General features: G+C 32.2%; 1 protein-coding gene across 1 annotated transcript in view; it reads left to right on the top strand.

Moving 5' to 3' along the window:
• Positions 1-17,863: 17,863 nt before the first annotated feature.
• Positions 17,864-24,894, top strand: part of LOC129229825 (uncharacterized) — a 29,270-nt gene continuing 22,239 nt past the window's right edge. Inside the window, exons 1-2 of the mRNA XM_054864199.1 lie at positions 17,864-18,955; positions 23,403-23,453. Coding sequence (XP_054720174.1) covers positions 17,942-18,955; positions 23,403-23,453 — 1,065 coding nt within the window. The 5' untranslated portion in view covers positions 17,864-17,941. The remainder of the gene's footprint in view (positions 18,956-23,402; positions 23,454-24,894) is intronic.

Below are 24,894 nucleotides of genomic sequence, written 5' to 3'. Positions count from 1 at the left end.
TCAAACTGTGCGCAATGTTTCTTATCATTGTTCATAAAATTTCATTCTGTTAATTGGACAAGAAAATTCAAATATTTGTTTAGTAGTCCATGATTGGCAGGTATTTTATATTTAGAATTGATTTCTTTTATTATTAGTAGCCATTTAACAACGAATGTTTAATTATTGTAAAAATTATAAAGCAATCTTAAAAAGATCTACACCGTAGGTTAGATAGGACGAAAAGTACTAACACAAGAGACGTGTGCAACCTTCCATGCACATATGTACAGATCAATATAATAAATTAAAATGTATTTACCGTTAATTTTTGTGAAAAAACTTAAAGCATATTTACTAAATTTTATGAAGTCAAAAATTTTTTAATAATACAAAGTTTTGGTTGAATAAAAAGGTACTAAATTGGAAAATTGTTAAATGTACGTTGTAATTGTATGTATAAACTTTGAATGTAATAACTGAAAAAAAAGGAGAGAGATATTGTAGTTTTCCATCAATCGCTTGGGGGACGGGGAGGGGGAGAACTAATCACAGTCACATTTTCTTTAATGCAAAATATTTCAGTAAACTATTTTTTAAAAAATAAACTAAGAAACTTGTTTTAAATTCTGTATATTTTTATTTTTATGAATTTATTTATTGCTACAAATCATCTTATTTAAGGAAAAATACATGTATTAATTGTTTTTTAAACTCATTCAGCATAATTTCTTGCTATAATTAATTTAAAATAAAAAATGATATTTCAACCAATTAATGGGTAAAATCTGCCGATTACAAATAATCAGAAAAATGTCGCTGGTTTCCGATTAATCCGTGTATCTGTGCAGTTTGATAAATTTTCTAACCTGAATTGCATTAGCTGAAAGGGCTGGAGAAATTGTCAAGTACTTTGTACTAAAAATGAAAAACTTCGTTTTACTACGTTATCTTATTTTGCTCTGTTCATTTGGAATCTCTCTCTGTTGTACGCACCATTTTCTACACAGAAAAGTCATACAAAAAGAAAAAAAAAAAGAACTTTGTAATCCGAACACATTTGATGCTTTTCAACAAGTGGCACAATAACGTCCCTTCCCCCTCCCCTCGAGGAGAGCATTGCACAAGTTGAGAACCGCCGAATTAAAGTTAATTCACGTGATTTTTTTTGGAATTATAGAAGCATTTTAAAACTGTGAATGCAAAAGTAGAGGATAGGAAGCTAAGAAGGATGGTATATCGGTCGTTTAGCTGGTTTATCTGAAATTATTCAAATGTAGTTTTTCGCTTTCCTAAAGTAAAAAAATGAAAAAAGTCACTTTTCGTCGATCGTTAATTTTGAGCTTTGAAAAGTGAGGGGGCAAGGTCCCTCCACTTTTAAAAGTGGAGGGGCGGTCGCCCCCCCTGCCCCCCGCACGAGCCGCCTATGGTTGTTCCTGCAGTCTTCTCAAGAGTTTGGGACCTACTGAAAACCTTGAAATAAAGGGATATTCAAGTCATAAGGTTTTGAGTTATCGTGAGTTGACTGTATACACATATTTTACGTATAAACGTCCAAGTGCAAGTATTTTTCATTTTTGTAGTTAAATGTAGCTTGATGTTTCACGAGAATGTTTCTGTAAGTTACAAGGCAGATCAAAAATAGTTTAAATGGTAAAAATAGAAGCATAAACATTTTAATTTTTAACCTTCATTTCATTTCACAAATTGAAAATTGTTTCTATTTGTAATATATTACTCGTTTGTGATTATTGTGTGTTTTTCTCCTACATAGTTTGATGAACTTGTACTATCTCCTTGTCTTCAAAATTTGTATAAAGATCTGCAAATGGTAAATTTTTTTTCCCTTTATTTACCAAAAGCCTTTTTTTATGGTCAAATTTTTATTTAGTTTAATTTTTGGTTTATTTTTCTAAAACTTGCGTATTTTTAGCATGAATTTGGGCAATGTTTTTTTACTTCCTTTTCAAAAGAGGAAGTATTGTATTTGCAAAAAAATTTCACCCAAAAATCAGCCTTAATTTCCATTTTGCTCACCCCCGAATGAATGTTGAGTTTTTTTTGACTCGACCACACATGGATAAGTGCCTAAGAACGTATAGACAGGCAAAATATCTATTTTGACGATTCCTGAGTTAATTACAACGAGTTTTTTCATGACCTCTGTATGTACATATGTATGTATGTCCGATATGTATATGTGCATATGTATGTCGCATAACACAAGAACGGTATGTCCTAGAAAGTTGAAATTTGGTACGTAGACTCCTAGGGGGATCTGTTGTGCAACTCCCCTTTTGGTTGCATTCGGATGTTTCTAAAGGGGTCTTTTGCCCATTTTGGGGGGGAAACATCGTTAATTTCGATGTAAACTCAAGTGGTGTTATAATTTGGCGGACACTTGGCGATATATCGCCAATTTTTTGGTCGCCAACTTGGCGACAAATTTGGCTTTTTTTTTTTTTAAATCTGGTTTTAATTTGGCCAATTTGGCCACTGTTGTTGATATTTAGAGAGTAAATTATTGAATCACATTAAAATTGCCAATAATGGGGAAATGACATTAAATTAGAGTAAAAGGAAGTCATGTGATACACACATCAGCTCGTTTTTCTTTTTGTGGTACTTAGTTTACGAATTGCTCTTCCATGTTCTTTTTCAGTAACTACACATTTACACAACAAACTCTATGTCTTCCTTGCTCATGTCATTGTGCAAATTTAGCTCTAACTATTGTTTATTTTGTAGGATAAATCTGATCAAAAGTCTGATAAATGTTTCATTGACTCTTTTAAAGTAGAAGATCTAATTCCGTGGCCGTATAATATCAGAGAGTGTGATAAAAATTGTATTACTTATTTGGAAAGTCATTTTGCGTACTTATTTAGAGAAGCCTGTAATGCTCTATATGAAGCAAGGTATTTACTTATTTCTGCTTTATTTACTTAAGTGTTGAATGCAAAAAGAGTTTAATTAAACCAAAAGTAAGTTATCATATATTACATGAATACACCACACACACACGCGTAGTAGAACTTCCTGATTATCTTAGAGCAAATTATCTGCTTTCATATGATCCGCAGTCTTCTATGATCTTTTTGTTATTAGTTGTTACTAGTCAATGTATGTGAATAAATCTCATATGTATATCACCAATGGTATCGCCTGCAACTTTTACAATAAAAGAAGTCATTCAAAAAAAAAAAAAGTTCATGTACAGGTCAAAAACATGAAGGTTCTTTTGGATGGGGTGTTAGGGGCCATTCATTAAATACGTAAGAATGATTTTGCCAATTTTTGAGCCCACCCCTTCCCCCATGTAAGGGTATGTAAAATTTTCCAAGCCCCTCCCCCCTATTCTTACCTAAGATTCGATTTAGTTTTTCCAAATGATAAAATAACTAATCTTACATCACTGGAATCACTATTAAATTCACTGTTAATGAAGTAAACCTTTTTATGAAAAGAAATATTTACTAAAAACTTGGAATCTAAACTAAATGTTTTTTCGACTTTTTTTTTTTTTTGTATATGATGCAATACTAATTAAATATAAAACATGCAATACATAGTGCGATTCTTTTATAACATTTTACACTATTTGTTATTTGTAAAACAAATCGTAATAAGTTTTTTATCTCCCTTACGTAAATGACATATGATCCCTGCCAAATCACTTGACCGCACGATTTCTAATATAAAATATGTTACATAAGAATAGGTTTGACCCCCCGGAAAGTAGGGGAATGTAGAGATTTTTTCAATCCCCCTCCCCCTCGGGACCCTTACATAATTAATGAATGGCAGCTTAAAAGGAACAACATTGCCCACCCCTACTTATATCAGAAAACTAATTGATACTTATTTTTAAACTTTTTTTTAAACTTAAAAGTTGTAGATTTTTTTCTAACTCCAAAAGAATAATAATAGTCATCTCAATATTAGATTTTTTAACTGCCATACAGGCTTAGTTTAAGAAATCCCTTATATTTTTAAAACCCCTTCAATACTAAAATTTGATGGTTGAACTTACTCATGCTAGTTCTCCTTAGTTTTCAGCTTTTAATTTTTTCAACTAAGTAATTTAATGCAAACACTGATGGAAAACTGATGACCAGTTAAGCTGATTCAAAGCCTGTACGTAAGCTGATTTATAAATACCAGTCTTTTTCAGTCAAAAAATATCTACTTTAAAAATACTGAATGTACTTTATAATTTACATGTATTTTTTTTTAATTTTGAAGCATTTTTTTTTTCTTTTTACCGTTATATAATTGACTTTTGAAAAATAAAAAGAAAAAATACTTTTTAAGGTAGTCATTTTTGCATTACTGGTTGTCGCATTAAAGCACTTAATACTATTTGATTTTGATAGTAAATAAAATAGTTTTAACATTTGTATATTTCATGCATTGTCTCTACTTTCTGTTTTGGTGCTTTTTTAATCTTTATATTTTTTCTTCTAGACCTGCAGATCCTATACAATATTTCGCGAACTATCTTCTGAAAAATCACCCATCTGGAAAACTAACACGAAACTATTTGCTGGAACTTGAGAAAATGTACTTTCCATCTGAAGGTATGTACCAAATTTTTTATTTAAAAAAAAGTTTTTTTCTTCTGACCTAAATCAAGGGGATATGATACAGTGAAGTACCGTTTATTCGTTTCTCTTTTATAGGTTTTTATCAATTACAGGCGTCCCTCGTATAACACGGTTTTTCTACAACACGGTTTCAATATTTCACGGTACCAAATTTGTGATTATTATAACACGGTTTTGATATTACACAGTGCAAAACTTGATTTTAAATGCTAGACGGTTTTGATCCAACACGAATTTTAAAAGAAGGAATTTCGTTTTTGTTCAATACACTGTTAAAAAATGTATGATAACAACTGTAATAAGTTTTTACTTTGTTTTTATGAAACTTTTATGAAAAATTGTCTGCTTTGAACTCTTAAATTTGGTTTCAATGTATAACACTAACTTTTTAATTTTAAGTACAAGCTTGATTTTTCTCAGCAGTGAATATTATTTTGTTTTCAATACATTGTAAGAAAATAACACTAGGATTAAACATAAGCTAAATTCGGCAAACCATAAATAAAAAATGTAGTGGAAAAAAAATATAAAATTAAATAAATAGAATAATTCTATTTATTTTATTTTAAATTTTGTTTTGTTGTTGTTGCTCACACGAACTTTATTGCTACAGAAAAGCTCAGATTTTTAATGCTAGACGGTTTTGATCCAACATGAATTTTAAAAGAAGGAATTTCGTTTTTGTTCAATACGCTGTTCAAAAATGTATGATAACAACTGTAATAAGTTTTTACTTTGTTTTTATGAAACTTTTATGAAAAATTGTCTGCTTTGAACTCTTAAGTTTGGTTTCAACGTATAACACTAACTTTTTAATTTTAAGTACAAGCTTGATATTTCTCAACAGTGAATATTATTTTGTTTTCAATACATTGTAAGAAAATAATACTAGGATTAAACGTAAGCTAAACTTGGCAAACGATAAATAAAAAATGTAGTTGAAACAAAATATTAAATAAAATAAATAGAATTAAATAAGTAGAATGAATAATTCTATTTATTTTATTTAAAATTTTGTTTTGTTGTTGTCGCTCAGACAAACTTTATTTCTACAGAAAAGCTCAGATTTTTTTTTTCTTATAGAATGTGTTTTGTTCTTAGTACAGAAAGAAAAGCAGATAAAGTTTTTTCTTGTTGTGCATAACAGTTTTAATTTGAGGTATGTAAAATAATTAAGTTATATCGTTTATAACAACTCTTATTTTTAAATCAGTGGGTCTTTGTATGTTTTGGTTGCCAGTTTTCGTTTGTGGGTTTATTGGGCCGAAATTTCAGCTATTATAAAATTTGCACCTTATGACTTGGTTTTGATATAACATGGTACACATTCCTTGATTTACATTATTTCAAGGTCTCGTGTAACACGGTTTCGATATAACACGGAACATGGTTTTGAAATAACACGGAACATGGTTTCGATATAACACGGTACACATTGACATGATTTATGATATGTACATGATTAATTAGGTTAAAAAATGAGTGAAAAAAACCATTTATAAAAAAAGTCTCATATAACACAGTTTCAATACTACACGGAACAAATTAACCGTGTTATACAAGGGATACCTGTAAACGTTTTTAAAATTGGTCCCTCCAGAGTCTAATACACATTAACGTATACCAATTATACATTTTTTACAGGTATATGCTTTTTTCATATGGTCTCTTCAAAAACATATAAACAGTGCTTCACTGTGTATTCAAAAGATTTAAGAGGTTCAAAGCTTTCTGTACAGCATTCCTAATCATTGAGCGTTTATTAAAGGAAAGCGTTAAAATTTAAAGAAAAATACATGCATAAAATGCACATAAATAATTCATTACATTTGTATTGTAATGAGACTTATTTTTATCTAATTTAAATTAATATCTGATATCTATATCTCTTAAATTAATATCTACTGCACAAGTAACATATCCCCCCACCTTTCAACATAAATAGTTTGAAATTTAAAAATAGAGGAGTTGATAACATATAAGATAAAGTGTATGTGTACTGTGCAAGGACATGAGTAAAAATAAAATAATTTTCAAATAAAATATTTAAAATGTTGGGGAAATGATGAAAACTGCAGAATCCGATTCAAATGTACTATTTAATCAGTTTCTTGAGGAATGAGTGTAACTGAAATTTCATCCATGTATTGAAAGAAAAATTGTTTGTAAAATTTTTTAAATATTTTTCAAAGGAAAACACTTTAAAGTCATTTCAAAATCAACAACATTGCATTAGTCCCAATTCCTGTAGTGATTTAGGTTGCAAACAAGAAGTTTCACATGAATTTTTAAGTATTAACGAGTTTTATCCCATATCAAATGAACTTTTGTTACGCTGTGAAATCAACTTCTCGGTATTTTACTCATTCAAACATCAATATTTTTCATCAGTGCATAATTTGTAAGGATGCACTGAATATTCAATCCGAATCTTCAGTTCAGTCGGTAATAATCGGCTACCAAATAGTAAATTTTTTAAATGTTTCACAATTATTAAATAAGCACACATTTTTAATGCAACAAATGAAAATTTTGGCATAGTACCATAGTACAAAATTAATGCAAATTGTTTCCTTACTAATAGTATCACATTAAAAGTAATTTTAATGGGGAGGAAACACTTAGATGTTAAATGTAAATTTTGGTGCTTTTAAATTTTTTAAAAATCTTATGACAGATTACATTTACTTTATTTTTTTATATCATTTAAATATAAAACAGTAAATAAATAAAAAAACCCTCATAGTTTAAGTGTTCACAAATACAGTAAACTCCCGATTATCTGTGGAATAAGGTGGCGCAGTAACCGCGAATAATCTGTAAATTCAGTACTAATGTATGCAATAGGTTAAGAAGATCAATAACACTAGCATACATTTAAACTATGGCTAAAATTATAACTGTGTATAAAAAGTGCATGTTAAAGCTAAAAAAGGATCGCTCATTATTCCAAACCGATTATATACATGCACAGACAAATCGTGCAACAGATCAAATTAGATTACTCCAAAAACACATAGGGAAGGAAGAGGAATTCTTTTAAAACTGACCCGATCACTCGTTTACGCACGTAAGTAGTGTAGATCTAAAAATCAGTAACTAGGGTAAAGCAGTAGATAGCATAGATCTAAAAATCAAGTTTCAACTAGTCAAGTTTCGGTGAAATTGTATGGTTTGATGTCACTGGAAGGGAAAGGGAAGAGAGAAATCGGATAAGGAATGCTCATCTAAAAATAGATTTTGCATTTGTTAAGTTAAAATATGCATATTTATCTATCAATTAATCATCAGTGAAAAAGAAATTTTTTTTGCAAGTGTGAAAGGCAGAGAATAATCTGGAGTTTACTGTATGGTAAGTTAATTAACTGATAAATTTTTTTAAAATATACAGCTGAAAAAAAAAAACTATAATTTCACAAATATCTAAAAAGATAATTAGCCATTTGCTATACTAATTTGCCTTTGCCTTTAGAATGATTTATTGTGATTTTTATTTATCATAAATAAAAAGTTATACTTAATACAAATAAATGTACAATGTTAAATGGAAGTGCATTTAAATTTCACAAAAGTCACAAAACAGAAAATCATTTTTTTTATTTTAAAATGACATAAAATATAAATACAAATAGTAGTTAAGAAATTTTCAAAAAATATTCAGTCTATTCGGTCAGAATTTCACCCAAATATTAGGCATTTGGCAAAATATCGTGTTTGGTGCATCCGTAACAATTTGTCTCAACTTTTGTTTCACAGATGTGCCTAATGCTAAGGATGAAGTTGAAGCACTTGTAACTGATGACAGTATCCAAACCAAAATAGAAGACGATGAAATTATATTTGAATCAAATGAAATAGTTCTAGAACACAAGATAATTGCAGATCAAAAGAGAATAGCAAAAGAAGTAGGCTATGATCACTCAAAAGGACCTTTCTTACCTGTCGAAGACATAATTCAAGACTGCATAAAAGTTTTAAATGACATAATTGACGTGTGCGTTGAAGTAGTTCCAATGCAAGTTAAATTGCAAAAAGAGAAAAAAGAAAGACAAACTGCGAAGTTACTGGAAATTCTTCAAGTATCATACTCATTTGAAAAGAAGTTGATTGAAAGCTTGGGAGGTGTATTTGCAATTAAGAGGTTGGTCAGAAATATGTTATTTACAGTCGCATTCGTGAAGACGGAAAATTCTGGTACAATTATCACAAAAGTTAAAAGTGATTTTGAATCTAAAAGTACATGTATTATGCGTGTGTTGAAGACAGTTATTGGCAGCAGACAAATGGTTGACGATAGGAGAGATGGTCCAAGCTCTTCTTATTCTTCACAAGTGACTAAATCTGGCAGAGAAATGAGCATGGATCAGCAGGGAAAAAGAGAACACTCTTGTATTGACAATATACCAATAACCAAGTTAAAGACTAGAAATGAGCTTTCATATTATATGTTGACAAGAACGAAATGGGATGATTTACCTAGTGAAAAATTAAGTCTTTACTTGAAAAGTAGTAATGATGTTTTCCTTAATCAAAATGAATCTAGTCATCCATGGGAAGATGACACTCACAACCCTTGGGACATAAGTAAACTCACTAATTCATTGTGGGAAGAAGATGATTTGCCTGATGATTTATGGGATGAATATGTTCAGGAAGGTAACTTAGGTTTTGACACGGATTCAATTGGATTCAGAAACTATATCTTGGATGAAAAGCATGGAGCTGATGAGAAAGAAGAAACTGGTAGTTCACAAAATGCAGTTTCTACTGTGCGAACTAATAGAAAAAATGTACTAAACAAAAACATTTTCAACGGCAAAGAAGAAATTGATGAAGTAAAAAGCCAAAGTGAAAACTCTGATAGTGATTATGATTTCGCAGAGTTTGATGAAAAAGAAGAAGTGAAAGATATAACTGATAGTCATGATGTTGAAAAAGATATTAAATTTGTTGTTAGAAATGTGCTATTTACAATTGCATTTGTGTCTGATATGAAAGTAAAAGCAGTGCCAGGAGACAGTCTTGGGAAAAGAGCACTGAATGTTGTAAGTCATGGCAAAGATGGTAATGTTCTGAAGAAACACTCTGCAACTTTTGAGAAACCAAGTATGTCCACAGCACTTTCCAAAATTCTTTCCCTTGTTCCTGATGCAGAAAAAGAGTCTTACAAATGTTTAGTTGATTCGTACATAAGAGCGTTTGAAGCAGTGATCAATGACAACGATGTAGAAGATATTCTCCGTGATGTCCATTACTTGAAGAAAAATGAACTTCCATTCTCTGAACAGCGCAGAAATGAGATAAACAAATGTTTCATCAAGTTTGCTTTTGAAAACAAAGTTCTCCCACTTTTTTATCCCCTACTGACTCAGAGGTTGCATATTCTAGAGGATGAAATTCAGAGAAATATTCAGCGAGTTCAAAGAGCAGCTGATGCTGAGAAAGATAGAATGGTTGCTCTTTATCCAGAAACTCTGCAAAGAGTCATAAATGATACAATTGTGAGAAGCCGACATGAAACGACGAAGCAATTTGAAGGTCTTTATGAGCAAGTTTTCGCTGCTGAGAATTTTTGTAGGAAAGTAATAGTGGAAAGTAATGTAGTACTGTTTCCTATGCAGAAAAGTGAAATTGTGGGATTAGTTGAAAATGTAATAACTGCTGTTGATTCACTGATATCTCAAGATGTAGTTAAATTACTTAATGAAGCAATTAAAGTGTGGGTAGAATCTTGTATATTTGGAGAAGGTGGTAGTAATGAAAGGGATGATTCTGTCAAATTTAGAAAAGAAGAAAATGAAGCAGATGAAATTAAAACACTTGCTGTGGGAGTGGATGCAATAGAAGAAAATAATGATAAAAAAGAAAGTGAAGGAATTGATGTCGAAAGTAATATAAATGTAGAATTTGATGGACTGGAGTATGAAAAAGAGGAAAAACTAGATCAAGAAATGTTGGTTTTAGTCAACAATATGACATCATTCATCTTCTCTTTTGATGATGTTTTACATTGTTATCAATTGAAAATTTCTGTTCTTGAATTATATGCTGGCATGAAAATTCATGAAAATGTCGTGAACATAGTTGAGCATGTGATAGATATTGTGGCATTTTTGGTTGATAATTCTGATCAACTGATGCTTGAAGCTTATAAAACACTAGACATTAATGAACACGACAAGGAACATGAGATATATTTATTAGAAAAAAACATTATGCCTAATTTGGATGTAAATACTGATGAACTCGCGATCTGGTTTCATGATGCCAATGAAAATATTTTCCAAATTCAAGAAGCACATGCAATGCAAGGGATGCTTATCGAAGTGGAAGAAGATAAAATAGTTGGAAGCATTGTTGAGAATCTGATTTTGGCAATAGAAAAAATGATAAGACTGGAACAAGCACCAATTCTGAGGATGATAGAGCCTGTTGTTAAGAAAATGATTAATGTCATGATATCTACAGTTGAAAAATGTTACATACTTGAAAGCAAAAGGTTGAATGCAATTTTATTTGAAGAATTTTTTCAAAATATTGTTAGAGAAATTGAAATTGATAAAGAGTTAGATCAAATTAAGAAGGTTTTACAAGATATGTTGCAGGCTGTTGACAGGGAAATCTTCGTAGAGCAAGCTCTATATGTTCTGAACGCTGATTTTATTACTCCATTTGAGTTTACAGAACGGGAAAAAAGAGTGCTATCTTATTATCAAGAGGAGGCTCCAAAAGAAGTGTCACAATCTCAACTACTTGACCACAAACGTGAGTGTGATGTTCAGGTGACTGTTGAGAGCATGATTTTGGCGGTGATCAGCTTTCAAGGAAAAAAGTACATCACATCTAATGCAGAAGATAATAATGTTGAGGGACTGATTGAGAGCATGATCAGAACTGTGACTTTACAAGATGTTGTCTTTGAAACTTGGAAAGGAGTCGCGTTGAATCAGTTGATGGAAATTTATTTTGAACTCATCTCTGCTTCAAATGTCGCATCTATTTACGATAGTTACAAAGTTTTAGAAAATGCTCTTTGGGATTTAGTAAAACCTGTAGCGATCAAAGATCTAGTTAGTACTTGTAGTGACATGAAATATTATGATTATGGGTTTATATCTTCGTCGCCATTTTCTGATGAATTCGAGAGCCATATTAAAGGATCCTTGTATTTTTATCATTTTCATTATCTGGATAACAACGAGATAATTAGTCTGGTTGTTGAGCACATGAAAGAAGCCGTTGCAATAGGGACTGTCAGAATTGACAGTATGGTGGAAGAGCATCTAGTTGGGGAAGAAATTCTAAAGATGGAAGAGCAGAACCAAAGTCATGACAGTACTTATGCTGGCACCCATAAATTGCTACAGTTTTATCAGGAATTAAATACTGCTGACAAAGAACAGAGAAAAAATAATTTTATTAAAGTTAAGTTTCAGGATGAAAAAATTACAAGTGATGTTAGAAGTTTGATCTCCATCATGATCCATGCTGTTGAAGAAGTTACTAAATCAACCAGACCTGGTTGGAAAACCAATGAAGCTTTTAGTAACAAGGAGGAAAGGGATGAAGATTTGATTGGAAAACTAGTTGCTGTTATTTGTAACACAGTTGCTGGTATTAGTGACTGGAATGCTAAAGATTATTCTGACATGCTTTTCGCTATTTATTTTAATTTAACTGAAAATCAAGTTGTCTCGAGAGTTTCAAAAAGTAAAAAGAAGCGGCAGAGTGCTGTTGAAATGGTTCTTCAAAACATAGTTTGTGTAGTGGAAGGTGTGATTGAATGGGATGAATATTCTGACATCATCTCCATACTTTATTCTGAAATGGTTGAAAATAGTGTAATATTGGAAAACAGGGAAAAGGATTGTTCTGATATTGTCCATGAAAATAAGCTTCAGGCAGTTGACAAAGGAAAAAATATTTCAGTTTCTAAAACCCAGGGTACTAAAGCAGTTCCTGAAAGTCTCATTCGTAAGGCAGAAAGAAATGTTTTTGAGAAACAGAATAAAAGCTGTGAACTACTATTCAATGCATATTATGATATAGCATTTACCGAAGAAGCTAAAAAGTTAATTGAGAGTATTTATTTGGTCATTGAAGAATTGTCTGAAATTGTAGTCACCCCTAAGCCAGAACGAGTATTCCAGATTTATCGTGAAGAAGTTGAAAATGAGCATTGCAGTAAAAAAGTACAAAGAAATATGATGTGTTATGAAATTCACATGCCAGAAGAATTGCTTATTATATATCATATTATGGCAGAGGAGTCTGATGTACAAATTGTAATGAAATACATTGTGGCTGCACTTGAAGAGAACTTTTTTAGGGATAATTCGAGACCTCATTCCGGATCGGTAAATTTGGCTAACATTTATAACAGCCTGGTGAAAAGTAGAACTGTTCAAGTGCTCGAAGAGCTTATTTCCGACATGATTGGATCCATCGAAGCGGTAATTTCTTTTTCTTCTGTGGACCTCTTTTTGGCAAAGTATCATTCCCTTTCTATTGAACGACACCTGCAAGAGCAGTTGAATGAAGTAAAACCTGTACTTGATCTCGTGATTCTCTCTGTTCAAAGAGGTGAAGTCGTACCTTTGGTTAAAAATGTCATCACCTATACTCAGGCTGTTTTGATTGGAGTTTCAGACACAGTTGAGTTTTTGCTTGCCTCTGTCGAGAAGGATTATTTGTCGGAGCTCAAAGAAAAGAACAAGGCATTCTTTCAGCATTTCAAAGAGACTGATGCTTTTGTACATGATGTTCAGATTCTGACTAAAGTACTTATTCATACTGTTGAAAGAATTGATAAGGAAGTGGAGTATCCTACAGAATTACTCGCAAAAACTCCTCAAGAAAAGAATAAGTTGTTTAAAATGTATGTCGAAAAACTTCGAGGCAAAGATCCTAAATTTTTCTCTGGAAAAGATCCCCGGAAAATGTTTCAGAAGCATCTCAAAACACTGCATGATGATTTTCATACTAATTTACTTTCCCTCTTCTCGGAAGAAGCTGATAAGGTTTCTATAAGGGGTGAAGAAAATGGGTTTGAAGAAGTAGAGAATGTTATACGTTATTTGACCATAACTGTTGAAAATAATCAAGAGTCTGATGTTATTGAAATGAGTTTGGAGCATGTTCTGGATGTTGTAAATGTATATGATACTTTGATTTATGTAGTTAAAATGGTTTTAAGCACTCATTTTGATGGGAGTGTTCAGACTAGTAGTGTAATACCCAGTCACTTGTCCAAAAGTATGTTGTCCTTTTACCGGGAGAAAAAATATTTTGATCACATTTTTGTACCTTTAAGTGTTGCTTATGAAATAGCAGTTTTAGAAATGGAAAAAGTAAATGAGGTTTTGGTAAATGCCGATGAATCAAGGTTGAAGGAAATAATTTCAGCTTCTAAAGCAGTGGTAAGTAATTTGGTTCAAGCAGTCGTGAATGTCTACATGACCGAAAATAACCAATACGAAGTTGATAAGAAAAAATTAGGAGCCCAAGAGGAACAAAGATATGAGAGACATTTTGATATAGTTCAGAATGCTCCGAACTTAAATAAGGTATCAGAAGTAAAAAGTAAAAATAAAGAGGGTTGTGATAATTTGGAGGTTCCATCTGCCATGCCAAGTGAAACTGCAATTGAAAATGTGGTAAATAATTTATTATTAGCTATTCATATTTCCGACAGTTCACCATATGCCTTTGAAGATGAAGGATCTAGTACGAATTTTTGGCTTTCAAAAAAGAAGCAAGCTTATCTCTCTGCTTATAATAAAGCAAAGGAATTTGAACTCAAGTTTATGAGATTTACATACTCCGTTGATGAATGTACTCGTAAGCAGCATGCGCTGATGTCTTCCTATCAGTCTTTTGACACAATCAAAAGTTTAACCATATGTCTGTTGAACGTTGAAAAAGCATTTCTTGGTAAAGGAATTTCTCTTTACAATGAATCAAAATCAAAAATAGATGAACACCATTCAGTTAATGTAGTTCTCGAAGCTTTGATCTATGTCGTCGAATACGACTTTGAAAGAGTGCTTTTGATTCCCATGCACGACAAAGTAGAAAAACTGATGGGAAGTATGTTCCATTGTGTTACTCGTTTGGATCTGTTGCACCAAAACAGTACTGCTGAGAATTTTTTGACAGTATATAAAAAAACGTGTCAAGCTCTAGAAGAGAATATTGGAACAAGTGGAGAAATTCTTGAAAATGACACATTTACCACTGAAGTGATCAGCGATGATGAGAATCAGTCAGTTTTGTCTAATGAGGAAAGAACTGTGGCAAACGTGGCTTCTGCTGCAGTTCTTACTGTCGATAAAATAGCATCACTAGAATCAGAAATGGAGTTAAACTACATGTTTAATACTTATAGGGTTGCAAAAGATGTGGAAAAAGTCATTGAAATGATCATTCATGCTGCTGAAAGAAAGGAACTGGATGAGTCTGCTAAGAATTCACAAGTAATGTTGCTTGATTTTTTGAAATTGGAAATGGAAGAATTCGAGTTGCTTGAGAATGTCAAGAAAATTGTTACGGAAGTAATTAATGCCATGATTCAAGTCACAGAAAAAGTAGAAATAGAAGAAGAGATAAAAACGGAAAGCGCCGGTGATGAAGAATTCCTCTTTTATAGTTACATGAAATTACAACCTACTGATGTTGATGTAGTTGAAAAAGTTATTGAAAATGCAATATCTAGTGCCTTGTGGTTTAATAAGGAGATGCTTTTAAAAGTTGCAGCAGTTTCGTATATGAGTGAGAAAGTTAGCCGTGAAACATTTAACATGCTTAAAGAAGGTAAGAAAAAGAAAATATCTCTAGAAACAATAATGATGGTTAATAAGACAAGTTGTTACAAGTTACAGGAGGAGCTTATGCTAGACAGGTATTATGTAGAATCAACAGTGCAACACATGATGTACATTGTAGAAAATGAGTTTCCTGAAGAAGATAAGAATAACTATGAGTTAATGACCTGCCATTACTCAGTTTTAACCAAGTTTGTGAAACCTGAATTTAAGGAGATGGCTATCAATTACATTCCAAACTTGCAAAAATGGAAAAAGTTGGCATTTATGCAAGATATTAAATCAATTGTTTCTGATCTTCTGGAAACATTAGATGTCGTTATTCTCTTGGAACAGGAAAAAGCATTGAAAGTTTTCTCTTCATATCAAAAAGGGTGTGCTAAGAAGATATCAAACGAATCAGAAATGGCGGCGGAGAGAGTGATCGGAAACATTCTGGATACAGTTGCTGGTACCAGAACTCGAACTAATGTAAGTAAATATCGAAGTGGCAAAAAGGGACAGACTTTGAGAAGGGAAGATAAGAATAAGAAACAGTTATTGAGCCAGAGAGGTGAAAAACCTGTAGTTGTATCAGAAGTTGAGGCTGGTGGAAAAATTGGAGAACATGGTTTTCAGAAACCTGAAACTCAGGCTCATTATACTGAAGAAGCTCTAAGAAAGAAATTTGAAATGCAAAGTAAAGCAAAAGAGTTACTTATTTTATATCAAAAAGAAGAAAAAAAGAAGGCTGGTGATGCAGAAATAAAAAGTGTAGTCCAAAATGTGTTGGAAAATGTTGTTTATATAGTTTCTAGTAACTGTGAGATCTATGAGTGGGAAAGAGATGACAGGGATGGACTAATTCAAGTCTATGAGAATACATCTGTAGAAATATATGATCCTTATATAGCTATGCTGCTGTTCAGAATGGCTGTAAATTGGATCTTGGAGTGGATAGTAGATTCAGAAGGCCAAGGTGTGATTTTTAGCACTTGCTCAAGGTTTTGGTTCAAAATTTGGTGTCTGTTTCATGGAGATCAGTGGATACCAGATGAAACTGAAATGTACTGTGCATGTCTGATCCAGAGGATGATTCATACAGTACTGAAAGGGCTAAATCCTTTGAGGCTACTTGAAGAGTATTTATTAATTGACTCCGTTACTGAAGTTTGTAAGGAAATTGTTGACACTGTGGATGAAGCATTAACCAAGGAGCAAAAAGAAGATGCCTACAAAGCATTTATAATTTATAAGGAAGTTTGTGCTTTTGAGGAAGAATTAAATGAGAATCAAAATGTGACAAAAACCACCATTCGAAACATGATATCTGTAGTAGATGTTTGTACTGAAAGTGAAATTGTGGAATGTTCTAAAATGATCAGCGCTTACTGCAAAATACAAAAAATTGACAATCACATTTCGGAAATTATGTTGCAGGACTTTGAATGCGGTGGTGTAGAAAACATTCAAGCTGCTTTGAATTGCATGCTACTGTCAGTTGAAAGGGTATTCACAACTGATGGGAAGCAGGTGCAACAGAAAGGAAAGAAAACTGGAAAAGGGATAGAAAAATCAGCAAAAATGGAGAGGTCGGGGGATCCAAAATCAAAATTCCCTTCTGATAAGCAAACATTTTCCATTTATCAGGAGTATGCTGCTATTGAGAAATTAATTTTGAGCATGATTTTTACTATAGACATAATAGCTTCAATGAATGACTTAAATCTTTTATTTTTTTATGAAAAGCAGAAAGTTGTCCACAAAACAGTCTTCAGGATAATAGCAGATGTGGAAAAGTCATTTATGAAAAATAAAGTAATGAGAAAGAAGAAAGACGAAGTTTTGAAGAAAGAAGTTTCCAAATCGGAACTGTTCAGTTGTTGCAAAGATGTCATGCAATGCTTATTTCAGATTGTGGCTTGTGTTGAAGACTTGCTAATAAAAGTTGAGAGTGACGTTGAGGAAAAAAAGATGGATGTTGTAGAAAGTGATGTTGCTCCATATGATGCAAATGAAGTTTCTGCATCAAGAAAAAGTGTGACATCAGCTGTTGAAGAATTGTCAGACATGGATGAAAAAATAGATGATTCTGCAGTGGAAGAATTACAAGCACCAGATGAAAAAAGTGGCGCTAGTGAAAGTGGTCCGAGTAATGAGGAAATTATTGCCACTTACCGCGCATTTTCAGAAAGTATTGTGGATGATGCTGAAAATATTTGTACACTATTAGTGGAAGATATGTGTAAGGCAGTAGAAAAAGCTTTTGTTGAAGAGAAGGAGAATGATGCAGCATTGTTTAAATTGAACGAACTCATTTCAGACCAATTGATCAACATGACGTTCAGCATTAATTGGCAAAGGGTCATTCGTCATTACAATAAAGTAGCTGTGGATGAATTGATTGCGAGGAATAGGAAATGTGTTGCAGAGGTTATCAAGGTCATGATTTCAACAGTTCAGAATGTTGTTGAGGGTGAGCAAAAAATTGTTGATGTAGCGGGTCCAAAGAAGGAAAGAATTAATGGAAAGGAAGTGTCTGAAGAAAAAATAATGATCAAGGAAGAAGGGTTATTCAATGTTTTGTTTCAGCGTCATACTGAAGTGATGGGAAGTAAGGTATCAGAACAGTATGAAAAGGTTTTTAAAAGTAAAAAAATTCCAATTAAGACAAAAATTTCTGAACCTCTTCAAGTTGTTCATTCGGTAAAATTATATGAAGTACCTCAAAACGTGCAGGAACGTAAAATAATGCAGAAGAAATTGAAAGAAATACAGCTGAAAAGAAAGGAGTTGTTAGAAAAGTCCAAGCAGATGGGAATGGACAAGGTGATGGAATATTTGAAACAGAGGGAGGAAATGACAGATAAAAAGCTTAACCTGAATAAACGAAAATGGAAGAGAAGGAAGCTATTAAAGAGTAATAAAATGGAACAAGAAGAACGATTTTGGTGGCTGAATGATAAAAAAAGAACGTGCATTAAAAACTTTTTAGTTGAACAAGTAATTGATTCTTGGAATTCATGTAATTTATCTAGAGAGGTCGATGGTGTGCAGGAAATAGAAAATGAAGTCGATTCTCAACACGAATCAAAACAGAGTTCGACAAGTCAAATTTCAAAGCAGAAAAGTACAGATTTTTCTTCAGACTTTAATGTCTTTTTGCAAGTCCCTTCAGATTATGATGAGCAAAAGTTTTTCAGTATGAAAGAGGAGAAGAAAAATGGCAGTTCTGAAAAAGGACCAGTAAGCAGAAAGGAACCGAAACCCGCTCCGTCTGACAAAAGCATTCTAGAGAGTAAGGGAAAATCAGTAAAGTTCCAAAGGATGAAAGAAACTGATGCAAAGTCGTCACTTCAGGAGGAGGAAAGGAAGGAATATGTTGTGGCGGAAGAAATTGCTGAGGACAATAATATATTAGCGGATATTGTTCCTCAAAGAAGTAGTGCATCATTAGGGGCTTCTGAAATCTTCAAAACTGCATTTGACGAAATTCCAGAATATCTAGAACAAAATGGGATTGAAGAACTCAAAACTAATGTTTTAGAAAGAAAAGCTTTAAAGAAGGTATTTACAATTTTGTGTTCAATACTTATTAAAACATGGCATAGTTTGAACTGTTTATTGAAATGAAATTTTTCCATGTGGCAGGCACTTGACAAATAAAACAGCATGTTAGTACATATTTATGTTACAGCACAATATGTAAACTAATGGTATGGATTTTCGGGCATTGTTTACTATATAAATACAAATACAAATACAAAAGTGATGACCAGCAACAGGCTCTGAGCCCAGCTGGACTGGTCCTAGTCAATTTACAATCCCCAGTGAAGATCAATGGCCCTCTTAAAACTATCTACTCCCTTGCTCATTACCACCTCTTCCGGTAAGCTGTTTCAAAGGTTCCACTACCCTGCTAAAGTAATAACTTTTCCTAATATCTATGTTAGCCTGAGATTTAAATAGCTTAAAACAAGGACCCCTTGTCCTGTTTTCAGTGCTAAACTTCAACCCCGTAACATCTTTAATTTTAATAAATTTAAACAACTGAATCATGTCCCCTCGGTCTCTTTGCACATTTTTAGCCTTCTAAGCCTGGAATCATAGTCTAAATGAGAAAGTCCATTTATTAGCCTTGAAGCCCGCCTTTGAACCCTTTCCAATACATTAATATCTTTCTTAAGATAAGGAGACCAAAACTGAACATACTCCAAATGAGGTCTTACCAAACTATATAAGGACAGAAGAACTTCCTTAGAAGTTCTTCTGCCCTTCTGTCGATATATATGCTATGCATCGACAGCCCTGTTATCGCATCTAGAGATTGCAGTTTTGTCTCTGTTATGCACTCATCAGTCTGGAATAGTGATTAACTGATGATAGGCAGATGTCATCTCATTAAAGCAGAGAGTTTCAAAAATAAATTTAGCTCATTAGCGAGAGTCCGCAGGAATGGTTAAGTTCAGCTTGTAAATCTAAGCTTTGCCGTCTGTTTACAATTTGAGCTGCACAATATCTGCGGACTCTCGCTGGTGAATTAAATTAATTTTGGTACTTGTTGGTACTCTCTGCTATAATGAGATGACATCTGCCTTCAATTCGGTTAATCGCTATTCCAGACTGATGAGTTCATAACAGGGACCAAACTGCAGTCTTTGGATGTGATAACCGGGTTGTCGGTATATTGCACGCAGCTCTGCCTTAATCTTGACTTAACTCTCTGAGGATTTTAAACCTCTTATCATGCCCTAGCGAGCACTTTTCAGAAGCATTTTACACTTATTTTTCTGATGCTAAATGTTCGTTATCAAATGGTCTTAGGCACAGGGCAGTAGCTAGGCATTGATAGGAGGTAGTGCACTTGATTTACATGGTAAGCTACCCCAAAAAAAATTTTATGTGGAAGAATTTCACACATCTTACTCATGACCAGGGCCGGATTTGGAAGTATGGAGGCCCCGGGGCAACGAAGGAGTAGAGGCCCCTAATCAGGGTTCGAAAAGATCCGATACTTTGATAGATATCCAAATATTTTGATATATACGTATATATTCGATATTTTGGACTCGTGAAAGTTAGGATATTTTGTAAAAATTTTATTGTGGTGGCCCCTTTGTTGTGGAGGCCCCAGGGCAGTAGACCTGCCTGCCCTCTCCTAAATCCGGCCCTGCTCATGACCCAGGACTGTCAGAGGGTAAGGGCGGTAACCTACTGCTTAATTGTTCATTATATCATTAAAAAAAGCAATAACACCATGACTATCTTACTTAGTTTGAATATTGTACTTATACAGTTATCGTTGTTGCCAGAATGGAATTTTTTCTGCTACAAAAGTTGTATCTGTCATAGGAAAAGGGTTGATGTCGCAAACTGCCACAACATCCTAAGTAAATTTAGGGTATTTACAATGATTAATTAATCCTAAAAATTCTCTAAAACGTTTCAAATTCAATTGGGATCACACCATTCAGCAAATTTTTATTGATTAAGGAAACGGAATACTTTGAATTATGCATGTCTTCTATTGGATTAAAATGCATGTTTTAAATACTTCTAACACCATGCTGATTCTTGTGACAAATGACCCTCTGAATCCAAATATGACTATTCAGTATTGCTATTGGCTTTGCTTTGACAGTTATGTATCTTGGTTATAAATTACGAAACACAAGCACTGTCAAATTTATTCATTTTTCTCATAAAATCCTTTGTTAGAGGTTACTAATGTATTGCAAGTTTTTATTTTTGGTTGATGTATCAATATCAATACCATCAATGTTTTGATTTCAAACTTTGATGTGTTGTGATTGATGTTGCAAATCTAGTTGGAGCAACACATTGTTTTGAAATGTAGGTAGCAAACTGAAAATCACTTACGTATTTTTTTATGACTTAATTAATTTGTAAAGTAAGTACACCTGTGGTGGATACTACACCAGAAGCCATGGTCACCCATATGCACAATTTTAAGAGAGGGGAGGCTCAAATATTTTCCCCATGGTTTGGCAGGATATTTTCCCCATGGAAACCCATTTCCGTAAAGATTAGAAAAATTGAAATTTGACGCTTTTAATAACTTACTCATTAATGGCTGGAGAAGAAATGTTTTTTACATTTTTTGTAAAGAAAAAAGTACTAAAATCAAAAGGAAGTTCTTATTTTTAAGAGGAGGGGTGCTTGAGCTCCTACAATTACTCCCCTTATATTGGTGCCCATGCCAGAAGCGGATAATGTCCTTGAAAAATAATGATAAGACTTTTTCCCTAGATAGGAAACCTGCTAAAAATTACCCCCTTATTTTTTTAGGGGGGCACCTAGCAGGGAAAAAGTCTTGTTTTTACTTTTCAAAGACCTTATCCGCTTCTGGTGTATATCCACTAAGGTGCATTTACCTTCATTGACGATTTTTTTTTGTCTTTATAATGATGTATGAAACATTTTTCAAGCCAGTTTTTGTGTCAAATTTTACTTTTAATATTTACTGAAAAGAAAAGTCCTTTTGGTAGTGTTTTTTGTTTTTTTCTTAACATCCTGCTATTTTGCTACAATGCAGGAAGATATTTTTCAGTAATTGATTTTTTTTTGTCCCTTTATTATTATTAGTAGTATTTTATTCATTCATTTTATTTTATTTATTCATTTATTTTTGCTAATTGAGCTGTGTTAATGAATCACTCTTCTATTTTGGCTCTGCAATATCCAATACTGGCAGAGAAATTTTTCATTGACATATTTTTTGTATTATACCTAACCTATGTGTAAAAGCATTTTATGTCCAAAAGAAAGTTATTATTTGAAGGATGCATTATTTACATAAATTTTATTGTGTAGTGAAATTTCGTTACAGTAAACTCCTGAAGACTTCTTGAGATTCATTTTTTTTTGTTTTTTTGAAATATTTATTAAAATGGCAGAGAAATTTTTCATTGTAGTATTATATCTAACTTATGAGTCAAAGCATTTTATGTCCAGAAGAAAGCTATTATTTGAAGGAAGCATTATTTGCGTCGATTTTATTGTATGATGAAATTTCATTACAGCTAACTTCTGATGACTTCTTGAGATTCATTCTTTAGAATTTCTTATTAAAATGCAATTTTATTCTACAACCCCACAAGAACAAAATTTAATGTTTCAAATATCTGTTTCTATTAGTTCCCTTGGACTGTATTAATTTTTATTAAATATAAAGAGAAAATATTTGTTTCTCAATAAAATTCATCTTGCATGTATCCTTTGACCTCCTACGTTTTAAGATCAATACAATATGCAAAACACTTGGAAGTTTTTCTTTTCTTTTCCAATAATGCTGTTTCATTTGATATTAAAGCTCGATATTTTTTCAAGAACTGGTCTATTAGATACAAAATTAAATTCCTGAATTTCTCCGCTGTGCTTCCTTTTGGTTATTTTTCTCTATGTATTCCTGATCTGATTAAGTTGAAAAAACAACGTAAATAAAGCACAAAAAACTCAGCACACAACCAGACTTTTCTGTGCGCTGAGTTTTTTGCACTGATGGCTCCATTGTAGCCTTGAAATAGCTATATGCTGTATATTTGTGTTAATTTGTGTTTTATTTATATTGTTTTTCCAATTTAATCATATTGTAGCACAAAGCTTATTTGATCTTTTTTCATTTATTCCTAACCTATCTATAAAGAAAATAAACAAATGACGAATCACTGACTGAAATCAATACAGAGTTGATATTTGCCAGTAAAATTTTTCTTTTGAAGTTTAGATTTTTTAAAACAATAATAAAGTAATAATAATAATAAGATAGTAGAATTTGTTTGTTGTTCTAAAAGTTTTATTAAGTTTATATTTATTAAACTGAATATAAATATAAAATTTAAGTCCAAGTAATTTTTTAATTAATCAAATGATTCAGTGTAAAAAAAAAAAAAAAAAAAAAAAAAATCCTCTTATTTTTTCAATCAAGATTTTACATTGTTTTACATTATCTTTTTGTTTTGAATTTAAGTTTCTTTTTTCTTTTCTTCCATAGATTGATTTCCTTCAAACCAAGTGGAATGATAGAGACATGGGTGTCATTGCTGTAAGATCTCAATTTACTGTTCTCTATAAATAAGGGATTTTTCATAATTGTAAAGTTTTGAGGATTTTATAAAAAGTTGCAACATTTTATAATTTATATATGTATTAGAAACAGGGTTTGATACAAACATGATATTTTCGAAAATATCAAAAATATCAGATATTTTGATATACAGTGGCTCCCAAAAGTGTTCGTACACTTTGAAATTTTTTAGTAAAACCAAAATAACTCAAAACTGAATTCGAATATGAAGTCCAATATTTTTTCAGATCATTCCTATGTCATTCTAAATACAACCCATTGGTTTTTTCAAAATATTGACGGATCTTTTTTTCGAAATGAGTCAGAAAACGAAGAAACAGAGAAATAACACGCCATAAAAGTCATCGTACACTCAAATATTTTCGAATAAATTCATGATTAAAATTATCATATGTTATTTTATTAATATTTTTGCATTGTGTTGACCCTTATAAGTCATTTGGCTTTAATTTTTTGTTTATTTATTCCTTAATATTGTGCTTATTACTGTAAAAAGGCTGGTATTCGTATAAAAAACAGCAAACAACAATCAAAATTTGAATTTTTTCCCCACAGTAGTGGTAAATTGGTTTGAAATGTCTCTAAATTAGTTAATTTATTTGTTTGTATAGTAAAGTGCTTGATAAAATAATTTAAAGAAAGGAAACGGACCGAAAACAAGGTAAGAAAAGGTCAACCGGCAAAGTTGACGAAACGTGATCGGAGATTTAAAGTTAAAAAAAATTATGAAAAATACACACTTGAGTGCTGTAAAAGTTTCTGCAGAGTTAAATGAAACATTTTACATTTAATTTTCACCTAAAATTGTTCGTCAAGTTCTCCGATTAGCTGGAATAAATGGGACCTCTTCACGCAGAAATTTTCTTGGTCGTGCGTAAAACAGAAAGCTTACGCTTTTCGTCGCAAAACCAATGATAATTCAGCTAAAATCGTTTTAGAATCATGTCTTACTTACAGATAAACATTAATTTAACATTTTTGGTTAAATTGTTGTGTAACTGTAAATGGAAGAAAAAATTACGAACTTAATCTTAAGAACTTATTTGGATCAGTTTATCAAGACAGTGGAGGTGTTCTAGCGTGAGGGTGCATATCAGCATCAGGAATTGGTAGTTTGTAATTTTTTGATGAAATAATGAATCATGCTGTTCCTTTAAATATTTTAAAAACCAATTTTGAACTCTTAGCCAAAAATTTGGTTATTGGAAACAACTTTGTTTTTTATCAACATAACGATAAGAAGCACACGGTTTTCAACGTTTGCGTCTAGTGCCTCGAAACTTTTCCTTAAGTTTAGTAAATACCCCCTCAATCTCCAGATTTTAACTTAATGTAACGTATTTAGAGATATCTGGAGGCTAGATTACGAAAATTGGGCTTTAAGACGAAAACAGAGCTA

Source organism: Uloborus diversus, chromosome 9, assembly GCF_026930045.1.
Source record: "Uloborus diversus isolate 005 chromosome 9, Udiv.v.3.1, whole genome shotgun sequence".
NCBI classification, from domain to species: Eukaryota; Metazoa; Arthropoda; class Arachnida; order Araneae; family Uloboridae; genus Uloborus; species Uloborus diversus.
The sequence above is the reverse complement of the archived record's forward strand: the minus strand, read 5'-3'. Positions and strand labels throughout refer to the sequence as shown.